At 47.5% G+C, this 18,654-nt stretch overlaps 1 protein-coding gene across 1 annotated transcript in view; it reads left to right on the top strand.

Moving 5' to 3' along the window:
- Nucleotides 1–7,278: 7,278 nt before the first annotated feature.
- The window catches only part of MICU2 (mitochondrial calcium uptake 2), a 234,749-nt gene continuing 223,373 nt past the window's right edge, over nucleotides 7,279–18,654 (top strand). The window contains exon 1 of the mRNA XM_066582201.1: nucleotides 7,279–7,488. Within this exon, the coding sequence (XP_066438298.1) occupies nucleotides 7,291–7,488 (198 nt within the window). The 5' untranslated portion in view covers nucleotides 7,279–7,290. The remainder of the gene's footprint in view (nucleotides 7,489–18,654) is intronic.

Genomic DNA, 18,654 nt, shown 5'->3' with positions numbered 1-18,654 from the left:
GGCTCATTTTGTGCGGTACGCCCTGTCATTTCCGTTGGTACCATTTTTGAATACAAACGACTTTTTGATAGCTTTTTATTACATTTTTTTTTTGGAGATAGGGTGACCAAATAAAAAGCACATTTCTGACGTTTTTTTTCAGACAACGGTGGGGGGTAAATAATGCACTACTTTGATTGATCGGACTTTTACGGACGCAGCGATACCAAATACATATTTTTGCTTTATTATTTAGATTCTTTCATTGCAAATATGGCAAAAGGTTTTTTTTTTAAACTTTTATTGCTTTTTTTTTATAATTAGTAAAACTATATTGTTTTTACACTTTCTTTTAGTCTCCAAGGGGGACCACAACTAGCGATGCTTTTATCGCGCCTGCAGTATGATGTAATGCCGTAGCATTACATCATACTGCATTCTGACAGGCAGCCTACCAAGCCACTCCACGGTGAAGGCTTGATGAGCAGTCTGCCAAGACAGCCATGTGGCTGCCATGACACCTGCACTGCTCCCCCGATCTCACCGCGGGGGGGCCGTACGGGACCACCGAACATCGGCCGGGGGATTTAAATGCCGCTGTCAGAATATAACTGTTCCAGTGCTTCAGTTCATTGAGTAATGATGGAGTGGGATCCAAGGATAGTGGAAAGTACGCTAGTGAACCTTGTAACCGTGACTTAGCCTCATTGATGTAATAAGTTTCAGTGAGGAGGACAATACCAAAGTCCTTGTCTGATGGCTTTAAGATTGTGAATTTGTCCTCCAACAAGCCAACACCTTGTTCTCATCCTTAGTATGGTTATTTTTCCTACTAACGTGTATGTGTACCTGTGTAGAACTGCAGCTGATCACTTGCCTCATTGGTCATGTGTTGCATTACTGCACAGCAAGGAGAAAGTTTTTTTTATTTTATGACAATTTTTCTGCTGCTTTTTTGAACTACTGGACAACAACTTTACCAGGCAGCACCACAGCTTCAAAGTCTGTGTCCCAGATGCCATCCTGCACTGTATAGTTACAGTGTAGGCCTCACATGTCAAACACAAAGCCCGTGGGCCGAATCAGTCCTGCCGCCTCAATTTATGAGGCCCGCCAGCCATGCTTCAAAATAACAGGATTCCTACTTGCCCAGCCTGCAGCCAGCGGCAGTTACTGCTGAGTCTGTGACCACTGACTTCTCATCTCGGTGGACCACTGTTACTATTGGGACCATTATAGAGATCACTATTGCTACTGGGGCCACTATTACTGCTGGAGTTCACTATATATATTTGTCCCCACCCATCCACTATAATGGTCTATTGCAGTGCATAATATGCACCAAAATAGGTCATGCATATTGCGTGATAAAATACGCACAAGTAAACGGGGAGTTCACAATAGGTTCTATTCATTGGGTGTTACAAGCCCAGAAATTGTGCACGTAATGCGCTGTGCAAATACGCTCATGTGAACAAGCCCTTACTATACAATTACAATCTGCCTACTGAAGGTAGCCGGGAGGCAGGAGATGTCACCAGGGACCGCGGTCCCCGGGTCCATTGGATAGCGGCGATCATGGAAAAGTTCAAAAAAGTTATAGATACAGTTTTACCTCCCCTCATGAATCGGATCCATAAGCGGAGGTGAAAATACTCACCACCGTCCTCCGCGATGTCTCGCAGCGATTTGGTCCTTCCAGGACCTGACGAAGTTCTCTGCGCATGCGCGCCAGTCCTACACAGAAGGGCTCGAGCCCCAGGAAATTAAAAATCCCTCTGATCCCGGCAAGCATGCGTAGCCAGGAGCAAAAAAACATCACCGGGCACCGCTGTATGCGGTTCATGGTCACATAATCATTGCTATCGAATGGATAACAATAATCATTTAAAGTAAAAAAAAAGTTTAAAAAGTTAAAATTTCATCTCCCCTCATGGATCATATCTGTGAGGGGAGATGAAATTATGTACCTAAGGCCCCAAGAATTATCCGTGGACCCTATTCCAGCTTCTGAGCACGCGCCGGTTGCCAAAATGGCAGACCCATGCGCAAAAGCCGCAGATTGCCAGGGTAATTTAAAATCTCCCTGCTCCTGACTACCAAATGTAGCAGAGAGCTTGGAGATCTCACGGGGGTGCTGGGCCACGGTATGCTCTTCCTGATCACATGATCGCCGCTATCCAATAGAGAACGCCGATCACATAAAAGTAAAAAAAGTTTAAATTTCACCTCCCGTCATGGATCCGAACCCTGAGGGGAAGTGAAATTACTTAGCTAAGGCCTGTGGCGATGTCCCCGGACAGGATCTTTACCCGCAGACCTTTCTACAACTTCAACGCATGTGCCGTCGGCAAAATGGCGAACGTAAGCACAGAAGAGGAGGAGGGCCAGGGAAATTAAAAATCTTCTAGCTACTAAAGGAAGCCAAGATCTTGGAGCAGTGACCGAGGACCGTGGTGAGCAGTCCCCGGTCACGTGATCACCGTTATCCAATGGATAATAGAGATCACGTAAAAGTGAAAAAACTGTTTGTTTGATGCTCTGTTCGGTTTGGGCCCCGTTGTGCATACAGACAGAAGATTAGGGCCACAATGGGTATGTTTCTGAACACAGGATAAACAGGAGTATCCATTTTGGGGTGAAAGTCTTCATTCCTATGTGTGCTGTACAATAAATACTGTTTTTAAAATGACACAATTGCCAAAAAAATGAAAATCGTAATTTTTACCTTCTGCTTTGCTTAGATTCATTCAATAACTGTGGGGTCAAAATCCGCAGTACACCCCTAGATGAATGCGTTAAGGGGTCTAATTTTCTAATTTGGGTCATTTGTGGGGTTTCTCTATCGTTTTGGCCACTCAAGGGTTCTACACGTGTGCTATGGGGTCTAAAACGCCTTCAAGCAAAATGGAACTGCAGGAAGGCGAGCGTTCCTGGTAACATCTTACATATTCCAGGTGGCGATCTGAATAATGTTGGGCTCACACAGCCATATGTGGGATCCGCTTGTGGAGGCCCACAGCGGATCCCAGCTGTAAGCCCGGCTGCGTAATGTACTGCACATAATTGCGTACTCACTTAAAAGGTGTACTGCGCGTGACCGCCTGTTTGTTTATACTTTTCACAATGATTCAGGCACCCGCAGCCCTTACATATAATGCATATGTAAGAGCTTGGCGCTAATGACGACAACAAACATGCCAGTGTCTACAGTGAGGGGACAATACAAGCATCTTTCCCACGATCTGTTTATATCCAGGACTGCAACGGTAACAAGAGGGCATCCAGTACGTCTAGAAGAAAGCAGGTTTTATCACCAACACAGAAAAGGGTTCTTTACTGTAAGAGCAGTGAGACTGTGGAACTCTCTGCCTGAGGACGTGGTGATGGCAAAATCCATAGAGGAGTTTAAGAGGGGACTTGATGTCTTCCTAGAGTGGAAGGATATTACAGGATATAAATTTTAGGTGACCGGCGGGTTGTTGATCCGGGTTTACAGACAGGTAGAAACTATTGAAGGTTGATCCAGGGATTAGTCTGACTGCCATTAGGGAGTTGGGAAGGAATTTTTCCCACGAAAGGGCTAATTGGCTTCTGCCTCTTGGGGTTTTTTGCCTTCCTCTGGACCAACAAGGAGGTTAACAGGCTGAACTAGATGGACATTGTCTTCATTAGGTCTTACATACCATGTTACTATGTTACATCACATGGGCAGCGTGGATAATATTCCGTTCTTCATCCCGCTTGGACGCGTGGTTGGCATCTGGTGTTGTAACTCCATTACCACAAAACCTACTTTATTCTCCACATAATAAAATCATTACTAGAAGTAGAATAGAGCCTTTTGGTGTAGGGCATACATCTCCTCCCCCCCCCCCCCCCCAACTTCTCTCGTTACCCCTTCCTCGTTGACATAGTTAAGATCTGAGCGTGTCTGGTGAGAGCGCAGACCTAGTTTTCCTATGACTGTATAGATTAATTTGTGTTTTAATCAGTTTGAGTTAGAAAAAAGGAAAATGTATCATTCTACTGTAAAACATATTTTGAACCGTTCTGACCAGACTGTTAGGAGATGCTGGGACCAGTGGATATGTGAGGGCACACAGGGTGGCCGGGCTCAGGACCCCCCGACAGACCACCAGTAGAGAGGAGTGTCTGACCAGACTGTTCGGAGGTGCTGGGACCAGTGGATATGTGAGGGCACACAAGGTGACCGGGCTCAGTATACCCTTGACAGACAACCGGTAGAGAGGATCATCTCATCGTCCAACAAGCATGAGCAGCTCCAACTAGGTTGATGTCTGCAATCCAGAGACAGGTGGCACCATTATTACAGGCCCTTGTGTCTGTCGGATCCATGTCTAGGGGCTTGGCTGAAGGACATTTAGTCTCACATTGCCCATTACATGTACTGCCTTTGACACCCACTGTTGCTTCGGTTTGCAGTTGTGCTGTAAATGACGGAGCAGAACCAGGTTGTCTTCTCACTAACAAATCCAGGTTTAGTTTAAGCGCTGGCGACAGACGAGTTCGTGTCTGGAGATCTAGAGGAGAGCGCCTCAAACCTGCCTTTGCTATGGAGCGGAACACTGCCCCCTGCTGGTGTGATGGTCTGGGGATCCATTGCATATGACAGTCTGTGGCCCCCAGTAGTGGTTCGAGGCACAATGGCAGCGCAGTGATATGTTCAGCACATCCTGCAGCCACATGTGTTCCTCTCATGGCGGCTTCCAAAAGGCATTTCCAGCAGGATAATGCTCGGCCGCACACACAAGGGGGGCACAGGAGCCTCCACAACATTGTCACACTTCCGTTGCCTACCCGGTTATCAGATTTATCACCAACAGAATATGTTTGGGACCATCAGGGACACCAACTTCGACAGCCTACGAGTTCGCAAGATCTGGAGGCTCAGTTACAGCAAATGTGGAGCGATATGTCGCAGGATACCATACAGAATCTATATGCCTCCATGTCCGTATCACATCTCCCATCTAAGCTAGAGGTGGTACAACAGGGTACTAGAGCCTCCATGCCCACCTGTATCACATCTTGTATCCAAGCTAGAGGTGGTACAACAGGGTACTACAGTTTCCATGCCCACCCATATCACATCTTGTATCCAAGCTAGAGGTGGTACAACAGGTTACTACAGTTTCCATGCCCACCCATATCACATCTTGTATTTAAGCTAGAGGCGGTACAACAGAGTACTAGAGCCTCCATGCTCGTCCGTATCATATCTTGCATCCAAGCTTGAGGTGGTACAACAGGGTACTGGAGCCTCCATGCCCAACCAGAGCCTCCATTATATCTTGTATCCAAGCTAGAGGCGGTACAACAGGGTACTAGAGCATCCATACCGCCCGTATCACATCTTGTATTCAAGCTAGAGGCGGTACAAGAGGGTACTAGATCATCCATACCGCCCGTATCACATCTTGTATCCAAGCTGAAGGCGGTACAACAGGGTACCGGAGCCTCCATGCCTGCTCATATGGATCACATCTTGTATCCAAGCTAGAGGTGGTACAACAGAGTACTAGAGCCTCCATGGCAGTCTGTATCACATCTTGTATCCAAGCTAGAGGCGGTAAAACAGGGCATCGGAGCCTCCATGTCCTCCCGTATCACATCTTGTATCCAAGCCAGAGGCGGTACAACAGGGTACTAGAGCCTCCATGCCTGCCTGTATCAGATCTTGTATCCAAGCTAGAGGCGGGTACAACAGGGTACTAGAGCCTCCATGCCCGACTGTATCACATCTTGTATCCAAGCTAGAGGCGGTACAACAGGGTACTAGAGCCTCCCTTCAAGGGGTCAGTGTTCTGCAATCAATTCTCCTTTTGCTCTGATAATGTAATCACTTACATCAATGTTACAATCACACAGAGAAAGTTTTATCTGATTCCGACAACTTCTAGGGAGGGATGATTTCTTGATAATGAGTATTTATGTTCTATCTAAATATCCTGATTTTTATCATAATGCTGATGAAGTCTGATGTTACTATTCTAATAAAGCAAATTTATCACTTAAAAAGTATGAGTCATATATGAAGGCGTCGGGGAAAACTGAGGAGTCGGAGGTCTGGCTCACCGACTCCACAAGCCATGCTTAAGAAATCTACACAGATTGTGATTTCACCTTCGGGCCGCTTTCACACAGGCGACAAAATTGCACGATTTTTCTCCCGATGCTACAATGCTACCAGTCACATGTATGTGAGGCCCATGCCTTCCAACGGGTTGCTTCACATTAGCGATGTTTTGTGGGCTGCTACATTGCGAGAAAAAAAATAATAAAATCGGGCATGCTCTATACAGCCGTAATTTGCTGTTTTGTAGCCCATGTTTAACCTATGAAGCCTCCCTCTGTGTTGCATCGCACAAAATTGTGGCTTTCATGCTGTGCGATGCAACTTTTACAGCAGGAAGTCCTACTACTTGTCCCTAAAATAAGCCCTAGCTGCATTAAAAAACAAAACCTAACAGGCGTCGTCCGCTCCATCGCACTTGTCATTAGTCTTCAGCCACCGCTTCCTGGTCAGGGGGTTCAAAAATCCTACTTCCAGGAAGCGCTGGCTCTGATTGGTTCTTGAGCCATTCAATACGATAGCTGTGATTGGTTCTTGAGTGCCGCAGCTTAGCCAATCATTGCAGCGCTCAATGAACCAATCACAGCCAGCGCTTCCTGGAGGCGGGATTTTTGAAGCTCCTGACCAGGACGTGCTGGCTGAAGACTACAAATAAGTGTGGCGGAGCGTACAGCACCTGTTAGGTGATGTATTGTTTTTTGGGGTAGGGCTTATATTTCTAGACCCCCCCAAAAATCCTGGCTACAAAGTTGCTATGAGAAAATGCAGCGATATCGCACAGAATACAGCGGCAGCATCGCTGCCACCCGTGCAAAAGAGGCATTAATCTCAGCGCGGAATGTCGCAACACGAACTGACGCTGTGGATTCATGTCTGTGCAGGAGGCCACTTTTGGCTGCAGATCTTCCATCCGCAAATCCAGAAAAGGCCCAGCAATTCTGCCCAGGTCACGTGGAGACCACTGAGGACCCCGTACAGGACCGTGGGCACAAGGCCGTATAGCACTGGTCCACCCAGCAGCAGCTCTACGGCCGTCAGCATGAGGCATTGCTCGCTGGACGCAGCCCTCACGCTCTGACTTCCCTACGGCGACTGACTCTCCTCCTCAGCGCAGGCAGAATCACGTGATCTGCCACTGTGACGTCACACTCCCGCCAGGTGACCTCTTCTCGCGAGAGCTCCGCGTTCCAGTGACAGTTGACACTTCCGGGAAGATGGCGGCTTGGAGAACGGGACTACCTGGTTTTGCGCGTCAATTGGTGGCCCTTGGGGCCCCTGGGATACGGATAACGCCAAGAGCGGCTCGTATGGCTGGAGTGGCCCTGGCCGGAGCTGGAGCCTTGTGTTCCGGGCTGTTTGTAGTGAAGAGGAGCGGATACAAGAGCCCGGGAGTGCTGCGGGTGTGCGCACAGGTGAGGGCGGCGGGCTGCTCGTACTGCTATCCTGAGCTGTGTGGGACTACAAGTCCAAGCATACCCTGTCATGCTTTACCCTGTCAGGCAGAGGCATCCTGTGCAGCTGGCGCCCCCTGGGGGATGTGCTGACATGTTCACTGACTGCTGGACTTTTATATTCCTTCTACATTTAAGTCATTGATAACAGCCTGTATATAACGGTTGGAGCATCCTCCAATGAGAGTTGCTGTAACTGTCATGTGACTGCAGCTGCTTTCTATTAAAGGGCTTGTCCAGTTATGTGCTGTTGAAATGAATAGGACTTTGGAGTGCAATACCCATGCCGGCCATTCCAGTGGTGGTGGAGCTGTCTGCTTCTGGTGAACATTGTGAGAGCAGCGGCCAAGCGAACCGCTGATCCGTTCACCTGCTGAGGTACTATAGGCCATTATATGTGGCCAAACCCTTTAATGTGGGAGTGTTTGAGGTCATAGAAGCCTGCTACTAAATCAGAAAGCTACGGAGTAAATGCAGACCTATGTAATATAGGAAGAACTGCCCGCGCCAACCTAACCCCTCGCCCGCCTGTAATCCACCATTATACAAATGATGTCCAAATGTCCTAAACAAAACGGGACTCATTCCTGCACTTTAGTGGAAATAAAAAATCTTTTTTTAAATGACATTTTTGAACCATGACCCCTAAGGCCGGCCTCACCACTGGATTTGAATTGCGGAATCCGCGATTGTCACCGACGCGGCCGATCTCCGGTATACCGCACACACAGGAGAATAGACCATCTGCTCAGATGAGAGGACAGCGACTGCAATTTCCGCGAGCGGACTTAAAATCGTAGCATGTTCTATTTTTGTGCTGTGACCGCACGGACGGCTCACACTGAAGTCGATAGCCCTCTGACCCATCCGCACTTACCATTGCAGATGGGCTGCGTGTACCTACTGCTTAACATTGCAGATGGGCTGCGTGTACCCACTACTTAACATTGCAGATGGGCTGCGTGTACCCACTGCTTAACATTGCGGATGGGCTGCGTGTACCCACTACTTAACATTGCGGATGGGCTGCGTGTACCCACTACTTAACATTGCAGATGGGCTGCGTGTACCCCCTGCTTAACATTGCAGATGGGCTGCGTGTACCCACTACTTAACATTGCAGATGGGCTGCGTGTACCCACTACTTAACATTGCAGATGGGCTGCGTGTACCCACTGCTTAACATTGCAGATGGGCTGCGTGTACCCACTGCTTAACATTGCAGATGGGCTGCGTGTACCCACTGCTTAACATTGCCGATGGGCTGCGTGTACCCACTGCTTACCATTGCAGATGGGCTGCGTGTACCTACTGCTTAACATTGCGGATGGGCTGCGTGTACCCACTACTTAACATTGCGGATGGGCTGCGTGTACCCCCTGCTTAACATTGCAGATGGGCTGCGTGTACCCACTACTTAACATTGCAGATGGGCTGCGTGTACCCACTACTTAACATTGCAGATGGGCTGCGTGTACCCCCTGCTTAACATTGCAGATGGGCTGCGTGTACCCACTACTTAACATTGCAGATGGGCTGCGTGTACCCACTACTTAACATTGCAGATGGGCTGCGTGTACCCACTGCTTAACATTGCAGATGGGCTGCGTGTACCCACTGCTTAACATTGCAGATGGGCTGCGTGTACCCACTGCTTAACATTGCCGATGGGCTGCGTGTACCCACTGCTTACCATTGCAGATGGGCTGCGTGTACCTACTGCTTAACATTGCGGATGGGCTGCGTGTACCCACTACTTAACATTGCGGATGGGCTGCGTGTACCCACTACTTAACATTGCAGATGGGCTGCGTGTACCCACTGCTTAACATTGCAGATGGGCTGCGTGTACCCACTACTTAACATTGCAGATGGGCTGCGTGTACCCACTGCTTAACATTGCAGATGGGCTGCGTGTACCCACTGCTTAACATTGCAGATGGGCTGCGTGTACCCACTGCTTAACATTGCAGATGGGCTGCGTGTACCCACTGCTTAACATTGCAGATGGGCTGCGTGTACCCACTGCTTAACATTGCCGATGGGCTGCGTGTACCCACTGCTTAACATTACAGATGGGCTGCGTGTACCCACTGCTTAACATTGCCGATGGGCTGCGTGTACCCACTGCTTAACATTGCAGATGGGCTGCGTGTACCCACTGCTTAACATTGCAGATGGGCTGCGTGTACCCACTGCTTAACATTGCCGATGGGCTGCGTGTACCCACTGCTTAACATTGCCGATGGGCTGCGTGTACCCACTGCTTTACATTGCAGATGGGCTGCGTGTACCCACTGCTTAACATTGCAGATGGGCTGCGTGTACCCACTGCTTAACATTGCAGATGGGCTGCGTGTACCCACTGCTTAACATTGCAGATGGGCTGCGTGTACCCACTGCTTAACATTGCAGATGGGCTGCGTGTACCCACTGCTTAACATTGCAGATGGGCTGCGTGTACCCACTGCTTAACATTGCGCATGACTGACAGTGAGCGCCCGCGGTCATACAGAAGAGCAAAGGTATGTGGGGTAACCTGTTGGGCTCTGCTACGGGCTCCCGCATTGCGGAATCTGACCGTCCGTGTAAGACCGGCCTAATAAGCATTTCGGTGAAAAAAGGCTTTTTTGCAGCCCAAGAAAAATAAATAGGGGCATAAAATCTCTAGAAAGGGTCCGGTCCTTCTGGCTGGTCTCACACGCTCGGGATTCTTGCAGGAGATTTCTGCGTTGCGGGACGCGAATATGAACCCCATTCTTTTGAGTGGGGTCATACACATGAGCGATTTTTATTTTTTCCCCTCGCACCGCGGCGTGTTCTGTCTTTGGGCGTGCCCTCACATCGCAGCACCAATTGATTTTGATGGGGCCACCAGCAGCATCGCACTGCGAGCGCGATGAGAGGTTACTCATTGAAAGGAGGATCCGCTACTTGCCCAATTTGATACGAAACCACCTTGCATCTGTGGGAAAAATCGCACGTTGGCGACGGGCTGAGTTTCACATTCCGATATCGCAGTCGCCCACATGAGCTTAGCCTTAGGACTGAAACGCTTTGGTGCTTAGGCCTCATGTCCACGGGCGGGTCGGATTCTGCATGCTGGAGCCCGCAGCAGAATCCAACCCTGCCCACAGCCGAGGACAGTGCTTACCTGTCCGGGTCTTCACTGTGGATGTGAGTGGAAGCGTCGGCTGACGCACATGCGCAGTAGATATTTTTTCTTTTGAACTCTCCTGTTTCCCCGCGGTATCCGCGGCCCGTTCACAATGTTAATTGCAGACGGGCCACGGATTGGGCGGCTTCCATTGACTTCAAAGGAAGCCATCCGTGTGGGAAGCGCAGCAAAATGTAGCATGATGCGATTTGTTTTCTGGACCAAAAGGTCCACAAAACAAATTTGCACGCTTTAATTAAACTGCGGACGCCCATGTCTTTCTCTGAGCCGCTTGAACTGCGGATCGTCCACTCGGGTGCCCCACACAGATTCCCCAATTCAAATTTGCCCGTGGACATTGGGCCTCAAGTGATTAAATGTGATGCCAACCTTTTTTATAAATAATTTTTTTGTTTATTCAGTAAAAAATGAAGCACCTTTGCCAAACAGTCTTGATTTTAAAACTAGCCACTGTTTTGTGTATACAGCTCCCCTGCAGACCTATGTGTATCTGTGTGTAGTCTGATCCCAAAGTCCTACGTTATTCCGCTCGGGCCTCACGCCCGCTGTCTTCAACATCAGCAAAATGGAAGAGAAGCGGGATTGCTCCGATGTCACACGTGGTATTTCTAGATGTGTGGGTCTGCATAGGGACTGTACACGCAAAATGGTGAGCGATTGTATTCTATATTCGTAGTAGATGAAAAAGTGGTTGCATAGGACGATTTAAGCTTTAAATGGTCTCAAACCTTTCAACAAGCTTTGCATAAATCAGTAACACAGATAAATAATAGACGTAAATTAAAGGGGTTGTCTCGCGAAATCAAGTGGGGTTAAGCACTTCTGTATGGCCATATTAATGCACTTTGTAATATACATCGTGCATTAAATATGAGCCATACAGAAGTTATTCACTTACCTGCTCCGTTGCTGGCATCCCCGTCGCCATGGTGCCGTCTAATTTCGGTGTCTTCTTGCTTTTTTTAGACGCGCTTGCGCAGATGGATCTTCTCCCTTCGGCTCGTCTCGGAAGCATCGGCGTTTTGGCTCCGCCCCCTTGTACGCGTCATCGCGTAGCTCTGCCCCATGATGTGTGCCGGTTCCAGCCTCCTGATTGGCTGGAATCGGCACGTGACGGGGGCGGAGCTACGCGATGACGCGTACAAGGGGGCGGAGCCAAAACGCCGATGCTTCCGAGACGAGCCGAAGGGAGAAGATCCATCTGCGCAAGCGCGTCTAAAAAAAGCAAGAAGACACCGAAATTAGACGGAACCATGGCGACGGGGACGCTAGCAACGGAGCAGGTAAGTGAATAACGTCTGTATGGCTCATATTTAATGCACGATGTATATTACAAAGTGCATTAATATGGCCATACAGAAGTGTATAACCCCACTTGATTTCGCGAGACAACCCCTTTAATTTAAAAATGTATCTTTCTCCACTCTTCAGGCTGTTTTCCTTCTCCCTCCTAAAGGCCCATTTACACGCAACGATTATCGCTCAAAATTCGTTGAAACGATGGCATATGTGCGATAATCATTGCGTGTTAATGCTACCATCGTGTACTTTTCTTTGGAATGATGATTTTTAGATGAGGTTAAAAATGTTCAGATCACATTCTGTGTTCAGATTACATTGTATTCTCACTGCAGCCTGTGAGAGAAAACAGAGCCCAGGCTATTATCTCCAGGGGAGCTAGAGATAACATTGTTTTCTCTTAGCAGTCCCTGTGAGAACAATGGAGCTAATTGCAGAGCTTGGACCACCTGCTGAGTTCTGCAATTGGCTCCTGGAGGCTCATTTTCATGCAAATGAAGCTGATAAAAGTACTAATTGGCAGCATTGCCCATTAGTAATTTGTGCAAAACGATCGCTAAAGGCCCTTTTACACAAAATGATTATCACTCAAAATTCGCTCAGAAGCCATCTTTTGAGTGATAATCGTTGTGTGTAAAGGCCCATTTATACTGGACGATTATCGCTAAATCTTCGCTCATCAGCGATCGTTTTAGCAATAATCGGTGTGTGTAAATGGGCGCAGGGCACACGCATTTCGGTCTCTTTTCGCTAATCCTTAAAATCAAGTTAGCTTGATTTTAGCAATCAGTTTTATCAGTCCTTCTCCACGGGGGAGTGCTGATAGCATTGTTTTCCCTGTGGAGAACAATGGATCTGAGCTCAGTTAATAGCCTTGGGCTATTAGCATCCTCTCAGTGAAGGCTTCATTAACATTCATAATTGGCATTTAAGTACCTGAGAAGCTACTTGAATACCAATTATTTTTTAAGCAAAATAATCGCTCAAACTGTCGTTTAAGCGATCTTTGAGCGATTATCTGCTCGTGTAAATGGGCCTTAAATGTGTGCCAGTCGTGCACTTTTCGTCCACCGCTGAGTTCAGCTCAGCTTAAAATCCGTCATCCCTGATAAGAGGGACCGCATGCTGAGTTCTCCACAGGCAGCGCTGATAACATTGTTTCAGCTGCTGTCCTGCTAGAGAACAAGAGTGATGTATATAGAGAACAGACCACCACCCTCTTTTCTCTAAATACAAGCAAATGAAGCTAATTAGCTATTAATGGGCTGATTAGCCCATTAGTAGCTAATGCAACATGATCACTCAAAACTGTCAGTTTCTGAGTGCAGCTCTGCTGATTGCAGCCTTCACCTGGACTCATCAATTTAGTCAATATGACTGGTCCAAGTGCCGGCCGCAATCAGCACAGCTCCACCTGCTTTAGGCCCCCTGTGCACGGGCGAGGCGGAATATCGCTGGGGACCAGGGGGAAGAACTGTCAGTTTTTTGCGATGAGCCTATCATGCTGCGCAGCATACCGCGATTTGAGTCCTGCGAGCAGAGAAACGCTATGATTCTCCGCTCGTGGACAGGGGGCTGAAAACATGCACTGTGTTACTCGCCGCCGGATTATCACCGCAAGTAACGCAATGGACAGGAGCCCTCATAGCCATAGAGATACTGCGTATAATAGTAGCCTTTAAAAAAAAAAATGCAAAAAAAAATCTATTAGATTTTTCTAAATCTGCCTATCCTCCCAGTGAAGCGCCACTTCCCTCCCTCCCTCCCCCACACATGATCCTTCCCTTCCCCGGGACTTATGTTTTATTTTCCCCCCTCAGCTGGTCCATCGTGTTTATTATCGAGCTCGTTTCATGGATATTTCAAAGTGTTGGTTGGAAGGATCAAACTTGCCGCGTCATAAACATAGAAGTAGCAGCTGCTGCTGTAATCCCACCGCTACCAGCTTAATAAAGCGCTCGGCTAAAGCTTTCCTGTTTTTATACTTCATTTTGATACATGAGATGCCGCAGTTTAGGGATTTTGTCAGATTGTTTCATATGGATTTGAATGGAAACATTATTTTCTTTTTTTTAATTGTAAATACAGAGTTTTTTGCTGTAATTTATTTGAAGACTTATGTTTTTGGCTTATTATTTTTGTGTTTACTGCGTATGTGTTGGAGATTATGTACAAAGTTTTTTTGTTTTTTTTTATATATGTTTTGCTAGTTTAGTGAAAGAATTGGGGAATGTTCCTACTTGGCGGGTAGTCTGTGGAAATTCCGCATTGTATTACAATATCAAGAAAGTGAATGGGATTTTGAGAAATCATTTTCACGTTGTTGAAAATATCTGCAGCATAAATTGCGCTACAGTGCGGATTTCATATTCCGCCGCAGGTCAACTCATGTTACGGATTAGCAGCGCAAGTCTCACCTCTTCAGATCCGTAGCGGAAAATATGCTGCGTGTGAATGTAGCCTAAGGCTTTGATTCCGTACCTGATTGTTCCGATGTGGATCTGATGGTTTAATCTGTGGCCCCAAGCTTAGCTGCAGCTTTCCATGTGGATGCGCATGCGGCTTTAGCTGCTTCAGTGGCGCAAATCGGATTGCAGCCGCCTGAGGAAGTTTTCATGCAGATTTTGTGTGCAAAATGCACTAAGAATTAACATGTCAGTTTTTGGCACCGCCTCCACACCAATTATATGAAGGTGTTCCCGTATAGTAGACTTTCTGCTGTGGGTTTTGGTGCAGATTCATGACAAAAGCCCCGTGTTGCATGCAGATTATCATGCGGATTTCACCTAATTGGAAGAGTTGAGATCCGCGCTGATTACCAGCCGCAGAATTGACATGCTGTAGATTTAAAAACCGCAAAATGCGTCAGTCCCACACTTGTTTTTATTGATTTTTCCCAGCAGCATGTGGGGGGGATTTTTTGATTAAAATTTTCTCCACATAGCTTGAACTGTAAACGCTGCTGATTTTTCACTTGGCAAGTTTGTAGGATTTATGCTATTTGTGAACCTACCCCTATGTAAACAGCTGGCCAAATAATAGAGCAGGAAAGTTGCTTCTCTCTTACCTCCCTTCAGAGACAGCAGTGTTTTATGTAGCTATATTTCTTATTTTGGTGTTTATATTCACATTGTAGGGTCTTTATGTACCAATTAGACAATGTCCATGTCCAGCACTCCCTTAAAGGGGTTTTGTCATAAAAAAAAAAAAATCCTATACTTGCCTATTCCTCCCCAGGCAGTCTAATTACTGCATCTTCTTCCGGCTCCTCCAGTCCCCTGGATCACCTCACCTCCAACCGGCCAGATCCTCTCTTCCGGGGACGAAGCGTCCATTCCTTGCATTCTTCCTCCTGCCTGGCAATTTACCCTATGTCACAAGTAATGTAACGTTCACTGCCTAGGAAGGAATGCCGATCTATTGCCGAGATCTCTGCAATAGCTCAGCACTCCCTGCTAGGCTGTGAATGCTACGTAGAGTACATTGCCAGGCAGGAAGAAGAAAGCGAGGAATGGATGCCTCATAACAAGAAGAGAAGGATCCGGCTGGTTGGAGGTGAGGTGACCCAGAGGCCTGGAGAAGAACGGTATGGGAAGATGAGATAAGGAGTCTGCCTGGGGAGGAATAGGTAAGTATTGATTTTATTACATTTTTTTTTAAGGACTCGTGCACACTTCTGATCTACAGCTTCTGCATACAGTCTTGAAGGGACTGGTTCATGGAAACACTTTTTTTTTTCTCTCCAAAAGGCAGCAGTCCTGGGATGACTTGTTATCACTGATGGCAGTCCCATTGAAAGGAAGGCGGTGCGCACATGTCATTCATTCAGGGACTTATGGCACTCTCGTTCTCTTCGTTGGTCAGACGCCGTTATCAGATCGTTATCTCTTACTCTGGGAATGCAGAATAACTTCAAGGGCTTTTCCTGGTGTGTCCTGGTCAGAAGCAGCCTAGAAGTACAGAGCGGCTGTCCAGCAATTTTAAGTGGTGGTAAAACCCCTTTATTTCGTGTGCGACCATTTCTTTAATTCCCCTAGCTGGACATCTGCTATAATATTAACCTCCAGTTTAAAAAATAAACATTTCAGATACCCTCACAGTGGAAAATCTGCACCAAAGTCTGCAGTTGTTTTCACTCAGTTCTGCATTAAACATCTGTACCATATTTTGACGCGGTTCTTGACACGGAAATGACGCAGATTTGAATGCACCTTTGAGAAGTTTCCGTCTGCGGGCAGTCCTACTATATGTGTACTGCACAGCGCCCCTTCTCTGTACAGATCACTGGGGGGTCTCTGCCCATGAAAGCGCAGTATGTCTCCTTGTTCTAGAGGCACGTTCCCCTTATGTGTGCTGTCTGCAGCCTCGCTCTTCCTCGTGTCTGTCATTACATGTACAGCTGCGTCCCTTTAATGAGGGTCTCTTGTGCGGAGCCTCCTGTCAGTCGGAGGACTTGTCCGCACTATTTATTGCAGCGTGCTGGGATGTCGCACCGAGCCGACTACAGAGGTAATCTTAGATGCTCCTTGTCAACAGGCGGAAGCATTTTATCGGTGTGATGGTCTGCGATGCTGCGAGATGTCTCTGTTCCTGCCGCTAGATGACATGTCATGCAGGAGCTTTCCCCTCTACAGGGATGCTTGTTAATGTCTAGCACCCATCATCTTCATAGCCAGTCTAGGGGTTTTCAAGACATTTGCCAGTACATTAGTTATTAAAATACAGAATATAATGAGGGAAAAGTAAGTAAAAACATTTAAAGGAATTTTCCAGGACTGAAGACAATCTAATGGGCAGGGAACAGTGGAGAAAAGGTCATACACGCCTTCTTAAATGGTCCTCCCGATTCGGCACAGGAGCCTCAATCTTCGCCTCTCAGGTCCCGGAAGAAGCCATGATGGTCATGTTTCGTTCATGGCACTAGCACTTTCGAAGTCAGTGATTGGGTGAACGGTCAAATGAGCGATGGACAGCGTGTAGCTGCTGCAGCAGGCTTTAGGATCAGAGCAGTGAGGACTGGGGCGGCTGCACTGGACTGGGGCGGCTGCACTGGACTGGGGCGGCTGCACTGGACTGGGGTCTAGTTGGGAGGGGAGTATGGTTTTTATTTTGCAGTATATTTGCAATATTTTAAAGACAAGGTGCCAAAAAAATAAATAATTCTGATGGAGATATATATATTTTTTTAGTCTAAATTAAAGGGATTCTGTCAACAGGCCCAAAAAGCTGGACTTGGAACTGAGCTCTCGAGTCGTAGGGGTGGGTCATGCTGACTTCTCCCCGCCCGCATCCTGCTGACTGACAGCTCTCTCCCTTCTGTGTATAGGAAGAGAGCTGTCACTGCATGCTGTGGCGGGGGGAGAAGTCAGCACGGCCCCAGAATCACTTCAAGTATGACCCTTTATGGGGCTTGAAAAGAACCTTCAGCCCAATTCATGTTGCGTTTGGAGCCTCTAGCACAGGTCACCGGGGGTCTTGTTGTAACCTAACATGACTGCAGGAGTCACAAAGAATCCCAAACTGTTGAATTCTTGCTTACAAGTCATGTTGATCTTTGGCGTCCTCTCCGAGGTCGCCGGTGACTTGTCTATGATGTGACTGCTTCTTCATAGCCAAATTCGAGCTCTAAAATTGTTGCACAACAGCAAATGTAAAGTGACACGTTTTCTGATCGCTCCACCGAGGGCTCTGTGTACCCCGGCCTAAAACGCTGTATTGAGCCTCTATTGATTTCAATGGGGCTTTTTAGACATGAGTTTTAGCGCGGTGCTTCTAACTCTGTGCTAATCGACCGCAGTCTGTTTGATTTTTAGTGCGTTTGAAGCGCTTTTTAGTGCACCACATCACCCATTGTAATAATGGGGTGTGTTAAAAAGCTGCGTTGAAAAACGCGTGAGCTGGCCTAAAGGGTTAATGTGCCGTAAGAGGGTTCTTCGTGTCATCTCTCAGGATAGCCTCCCTTCAGCACGTCAGTCGTTATTTTTATGTTCTTGACCTGATGTCTCCAGGTACTGGCCTCCATCGTTGACCCATGTTGTATATCTCTCCTTCGGTGGTTTAGCGGCTCGGCTTTTCCCTGTGTTGTGTGGGTTGGTGGCCATCTTTACTGAGGGCAGGCCGGGATAACTCGGGCTGCTTATTTGTGCTATTATTACGGCAGACCCTGATGACATAGTTGTGAAATAATTGCAGAAGGTGCGTCCCGGGCCGCTGAGGGATAAATTACAGGGACTGGTGAATTTTGAGCTCACAACAGCTGCGGTATTTTTAGTGTTATTAAATATGGCGCAGGGATCGATTAAATATACATTAAAGGGCCACATCAGAAGCAGAGCTGCGGGTTTTCATAGGAAACTGAACTTGTCCATAGTAGCATAACGGCATTGTAAATAGTCAGTGTGCATTCACTAAAGAGATATTAGCACTAATTACCAGTATAAAGGGCCGCTGCAAGAAACCTATATTCACGATATAGCCACAAAGTTTGCACACGCCGAACGCTTGACTCTATCTGCGCGCGCATCTGCCATTCATCTCTATGAAAGATGTGTGCGCAGCAAAAGTCAGGATGCTAGCGCACGCAAACTGCACCCGGGGCACGGCACTGGCACAGAACGCCCAGTGAGTATGAAACCCCGCTGCCCGGACTC

Source organism: Eleutherodactylus coqui, chromosome 1, assembly GCF_035609145.1.
Source record: "Eleutherodactylus coqui strain aEleCoq1 chromosome 1, aEleCoq1.hap1, whole genome shotgun sequence".
Taxonomy (NCBI): Eukaryota; Metazoa; Chordata; class Amphibia; order Anura; family Eleutherodactylidae; genus Eleutherodactylus; species Eleutherodactylus coqui.
This window is presented reverse-complemented; position numbering and strand designations above follow the sequence as displayed.